The sequence below is a fragment of the Meriones unguiculatus genome, chromosome 1, assembly GCF_030254825.1.
Source record: "Meriones unguiculatus strain TT.TT164.6M chromosome 1, Bangor_MerUng_6.1, whole genome shotgun sequence".
NCBI classification, from domain to species: domain Eukaryota; kingdom Metazoa; phylum Chordata; class Mammalia; order Rodentia; family Muridae; genus Meriones; species Meriones unguiculatus.
Window position 1 is genome coordinate 37,402,104 of NC_083349.1, and position 6,000 is coordinate 37,408,103.

Genomic DNA, 6,000 nt, shown 5'->3' on the forward strand with positions numbered 1-6,000 from the left:
GTCTAAATTTTTTTAAGGTCAAATTAATTTTGTCCAACTTTTTCAAGTTACTTGTCTTAAACACTTTGTGGATATTTACTTTTTACATTATGAGTTGCTAGATAATATCAAGGTACTTGGTAGTATTTTAAACAATGGCAGTAATAAAAAAAAGGTTTTCTTTAAGTTTAGTTATAATAGTTTTGTACAGGATGACAAATATAGATCTAGTTTTGGGCAGCTTTGTCTCTCTATGGGTTCCTTAGTATGGGAAGCAGGGGCTGTCTCTGACACAAACTCTGTTGTCTGCTTTTTGATCACTTCCCTCTGTCGGGGCTGCCTTACAGGCCACAGAGGAAGAGGATGTGCTCAGCCTTGATGCAATTTGAAGTGCTGGGGTGGGTTAGGCGGCTGGGGGGGCTCCCTTTTTCTGAGGAGTAGGGGAGGGAGATAGAGGGAAATGGGAGGGAGGGTGGGAATGAGAGTAGAGAAGAAAAGGGCTATTATCAGGATGTAAAGTGAATTAATTAATTAACTAAAAATTTATGCTAGAAAATGTTTGGGTGCCTTTTGCACACTGAAAGTTATTGTTTTGTCATTATTATCCATGCGTATTATCCATTATCCATGAGTATGAGACCTAGTGCCTTGCACATTCTAGACCAAGTGCTCAATCCCTCAACCCTATCTGTTGCTTTATTATATATATAAAATGTTAGACTTGAACTAGTCCAGGTTAACCTTGAAATTGTCATACTCCTGCTCCAGGTTCAAGAGTAGCTTGTATCTCAAGAGTAGGTCTGTATCTCAGGCAATATACTGTGAAGCTTTTATATTAGATTCTTACTCTGGGTTTTTGTTTTTTTTTGTTTTGTTTTGTTTTGTTTTGTTTTGTTTTTTTGCTTTTAGAAGAACATAATAAATTTTGTGAAGCAATTTCACTTTTGAGCTAGTTTGTTCTTTGATTTTTGTAATTTAACTTAGAAGATTCTCAGGGCATCCTTCTCAAGCAGCTTTACCCAGGCAGCTCCCCTTCTGGACTGCCTCTTCAACAGCTCTTTTCTCATCAAGCCTCCCTTCCCTAAGTCCATCAACAGCACAAGCTATCATCATTATCTCTCGTAGTCCAGTTAACCTGAAGGAAAACAACCAGGTAGCCCTTGACACTCTCGATAACTTGAAGGATCTATTCCTCTTATCAGTGTGAGAGTCACCAGTTAGTTACTATTAACTCAGACTGGCAGCACATTTCTTACAATCCTTGTTTAAGCTAACGTGAAAGCAATTATTAACCCAGACCTTATCTGTGGTAAGACAAGGAACTGGCTTATGTGATATAACTAATCAAGACCATGCAATACATAGCAGAGGGAGAGCCAGGCTTTCCACACAACTCTAATAAGTCATCTTATAGTCAGGCACACAAACATACACATTAAAAAAATAAATAAAATAAATACAGTTAAAAAAACAGAGACATGGAACTGTAGTGTTGGCTCATCAAGTAAGAGAAATTGAGCTTAGAGGATGTTAGTCAAACATCCCTATATGTCTTAAGATTGGCTCTGGGAATAGTTTTTGTATAGAGCAGTTTTTAAATGTTCATTTAATGTTATTATATAGTTAGCATTAAGCACCACAGTTCAAAGTCTGTTGTGTCTTGTTTTGATTATTCATATTTTTCTGATACTTAATGAAATTTTTATCACAGTTAATATTTCTATTGATTAATATAATTGTTCTATAACAGCATACTATTAAATTAGATTTACTATACCACATGTGTTCATCACCTGCTGAAGGCTTGCTGTGTCATGTACTTCAAAGAGCGTGTTGTCTGCACCATCAGACTGAGTCCTTCAGCCCCATAAAATACCATTTTCTCTAATGTTAAAATAACTGTTTACAGCCTGCAAAACTGCATTGTAATCACCATTCCCTGGTGTTCAATCTTCGGTTGAGCCTTTCTTTAATTATATGCACATTTTATAAGGTATTCTCTATAGAAATATTTAATATTTTCATAAACCCTGATTAAAATCACTAATTATTTTCAATTCCTGCCAACACTTTTGTGTAATGAACATATCGGCCTATTAAGGAAACAGATGAACTGTGTATTATGACACTCACTGCAACTGCTAAAGAACAATGAGTTTAGCCTGGTAAATACATAAGCATTGCAAATCTGCCTACTGAAGAAGAGCAGACAAATCCCAGCCTCCAGCCAAAGAAACACCTCTTTTCATGACACACTAGATCTTCCCTCTGCTATAGTTCAGACAAATCTTGCTTTATGACTATTCACACTTATGGTTCCATCTATTTATCTCTAGGAAAATATGTGTTTACTTTCTGCATTCTAAGCTACAGCACTGCTTTTTTTTTCCTTTTTATCCCAAATAAGTGTATTATACCGAATAATGGAGTTTTTAGAGAGAGCTCTGATTCTCTTCAGTCTCAGTTTTGGAATTATGAGATAAGTAAAGTACTAACTATAATGGCCTTCTCATCTTTGTTTAAGGGTAAACTGCTACATGATCTTGTCAGCCCAATGCCCCTTCGGTGGATTCAAGATGTCTGGAAATGGACGAGAGCTGTAAGTAAAAGTTTGCATTACTAACATTGTTACGAGAAGGATTATAACTCCTGGAAGACTGGTCCATTTCCAACACCTTAAGCAAAGTATACCTGTGTGTGTGCTTCATTGAAGTTTTCTTACTACAGAGGAACATTTTAAATTTTGGAAGTCATCCCGAAGTGCAGAAAAGCAATAACGGAGGGAGTACACTTTATTGCATTCTTACTTATAATAAAGCACCACTCTACACACTCGACCTTGGCAGGTGAATTATTGCCTGCTTTCAGGACTGCCTATGGTATAAGTGACTAGAACCCACTTGGGAAGCTTTTTCAGAAAGCGAAAGGATAAACTGATAATCTAGAGATTCATTTAAATAAATATGGAAACACTCTAGGCATTTGAATATAGTACTTAAAGGAATTAAAGTTGCCTTAACCCAAACTAATATGCTTCTAGTGAGGTCTACCTAAAAATTGGCATTTAACACCTCCAGACAACTGCTGAAGTGACCGTCTCTAATGACCCCCAAGAATTTTATAGTTTATTATTTTTTTATCTTAGTATTCAGGAGACAGAGGCTGGCAGATCTTTGTGATTTCAAACACAGCACAGGCTAAGTAGTGAATTCAGGTCATCCAGGATTATATAGTGAGAGAAAGAGAGAAAGAGAAACAGAATCAAATCTGGTGGAAACAATGACCCCAAAATTAGGCATATGCAGTTCCCAAGGTGTTCAGTGGATCCCAGGCCTTGAGGTCTGAATCTGTGATAAGTGCTGGCTCTAGAACAGGTTAAATGGCCAAAGTCTAGCTCTTTGTAATCCTAGTCGCTTCACATTTGTTTACTTAATTCACTTGGGGATGTTCCAAATTTAGTTACTCTATGTAATTCACAGGCTATTTTCTTTCTTCAGTCAATTTTAGAGAATAAGAAAGGAAATGGAACTAGGAGGCATTCTTAAACATTGTGTTTAAAACAAGAACTAGAATGCATTTTTGTTTCGCTTGATTAAATTTGTCAGTTTCAGCAGTCTCTCGAGACTTTGTTAAAGTTAATTTCTGGGCACAGAGGAGAGCAGACATGTCCTGCTACTAAAACCTTCTCACATGTTACGGGGTCCGTGATGAGAAGGCTGAACACCATGCAGAAGTTTAGTGGAAATACAGATGCAGACCTCATCCAGGGCATGTGAGGAAAGCCCGGTTGATTTGTGCAGCGAAAATTCAGAAGCGCAGAACTAGTAACGTGTAGACTTCCTGGGCTAATGAGAAGTGTAAGCAGGTGCTCCTTTATTTTGGCTTGCAAACTGTACATGCACAAGATTCCTAAGAGCGTCAGCCTCAGTGTGACCACAATTGTGCACGATTCTCTAGTGAGTGCCAAATGTGCTTGCAGCTTAATACAGTAGAAAGCAACCTGCTCAATGATTGTGGCTTAATTTATCCGCCTCTTTGAGATAAAACACTTACTAAGTACTGTCTCTTAATAGAATTTAGAGAGCTGGGTTGACGTTCTTTAATTGCTGTGAAAAGCATCTTCACTGAAGCATTCAAGAAGTATTTTTCAACTTTAATTATCCACAGAATAATCGGTATAAGGAGATTCTGTTTCTAGGGAGAATAAGACAACTTCTGCACACACAAAAGGAGGGCAGCAGGGGTAGCACTGATAAAGAAGCCCCAAAATCCTGTTCCTCAGCAAACCTGTGTGTGTGTAGGTGTTAGGATGTCGAGAATAGTCCTGTGTACATGTAATTTTATCTTCTCACCAAAACAATGCAGAGTTTAACTGGGTGCAGCACACCCTAGTTAAATCATCCACCAGGTAGAAAGAAACCATAATTTCCAAAGTTGGTGTGGGACAAAACCCTGATTAAAAGTCACTGTTGTGTCCACAGATGGACTTGTCTCGGCTGCTGTTCACTTGCGGTTGACTTGAAGGTTTCCTCAATGTGTTACAGCAGGTTGATTAATAGACATTCAATTTCTGCTAAAAATCCCAGAGCCTGAATCAGGACAACCTTTACTTTCTCTCCTCCATAAAGTTATATACAATCAATCCAAAATATAAAAAACTCTACCAGCAAAGACTGGGTGGTTGTTTGGCACAAAATCAAAACACCCTGTTTTAACTGCAGCTTCAGAACAGGCCACCCTGAAGGAACGTGGATCTTGGGTGTTTTCTCCCTGCTCACCCTTCTGTGACAATGCAGATGGGTGAACGCAGGTTCCAGCGCAGCTGGTGGTTTATTCCGGTGCCCTTCCGAGACCATACGGTGCAATTCGAACTGCACCTTCCTCACGAATGGCCTGATGAAATCTGATCAGGTTGACTTACGTGATAGTCATACGGTCAAGTAGTGTGATGCACACAATAGACATCTTCTCTTAAACTGAGCCACGTACGCAGTTATTTAAAATAAAAGACAAGAATAGTTTTCTCCATTGCAGACTTTGTTAGGCCATAAAGCTTATGGTCAGCTGGCAATTGTAGGATGTACTGTGTACTCGGTAAATATTTTACATTGTCCCTAGTCAGATAAGGAAGAAAAAACTTGTACCATGTTGCCAGGGATTATATTTGACTTACACTGCAGTGCACAGTCATGCTGACTGGCAATTTTTTCTTCCTTCTCTAGGGGTGAGGAAGGTCTTTATGAATACACCGAGCTCAAGACAGTCGCAATGAAGATATCTCAGAAGAACTCATAAAAAGCCAGCAGAGCAAAGGGAAGATCTCCAGCAATGGCTACACATCTCCTAGAGTTACCAGCACAGTGGTGTGCCACTATAATCTCTTCTTCTGTTGATTTCTTAACATAGATGATTTGTCAGTATTAACGATACACATAAAAAGCCTGTAGCTTAATCTGAAAGAATCATTAGCCTTCTAACATGTGACGCCAATTTGTTTCCTACATTAAAAGGATAGCGTTAGGTGCAAACGCTCTGTAACTCTGTCGTAATCAGGTGCTTTCCACTGTAGCTACTTGTCTAGAATATTCAGTTGGTAAGGAGGACCAGTAGCTACTTAAACTCTGTCCCTCAGTGACTCCTTGAATTACTCAACATTCATAGTAACTGCAGAGTAAGCTGCTCTGTTCCCCGTGGAGTGCTGTGAACTGTTTTCTAGAATGCCATGCCTGTCAAGTGAAATGCCTAGTTGTAATTAGAACTCAAAGCTTAATAAAGGCACATTTGCATGATTTTGTTTCTCTGGAATTATTTGGGTATAAGTTTGGGTTATAGAGATAAACTCTATTGGTCACTAGTAAGTTCAGTGAATAAATGCACTGCAAAAAAAAAAAATCCTATCTATTCCTCCTCAAAGGCTTAAGGAAAAAAAAAAAAGTACTTCTCAGAATAATCCTTGAGATAATTGGTATATATTTGAGACGAATATGGTCAGTAACTGATAAGCATTTCTGAATGCATTTC

The 6,000-nt window shown here is 38.3% G+C and overlaps 1 protein-coding gene across 3 annotated transcripts in view; it reads left to right on the plus strand.

The window, feature by feature from the left end:
• Aldh1a1 (aldehyde dehydrogenase 1 family member A1) overlaps window positions 1-5,768 on the plus strand; it is a 147,213-nt gene extending 141,445 nt beyond the window's left edge. For all 3 annotated transcript variants that reach the window (XM_060387341.1, XM_060387340.1, XM_060387346.1), the window contains 2 exons: window positions 2,504-2,578; window positions 5,202-5,768. In XM_060387341.1, the coding sequence (XP_060243324.1) occupies window positions 2,504-2,578; window positions 5,202-5,274 (148 nt within the window). In that variant the 3' untranslated portion in view covers window positions 5,275-5,768. The remainder of the gene's footprint in view (window positions 1-2,503; window positions 2,579-5,201) is intronic.
• Window positions 5,769-6,000: the final 232 nt, after the last annotated feature.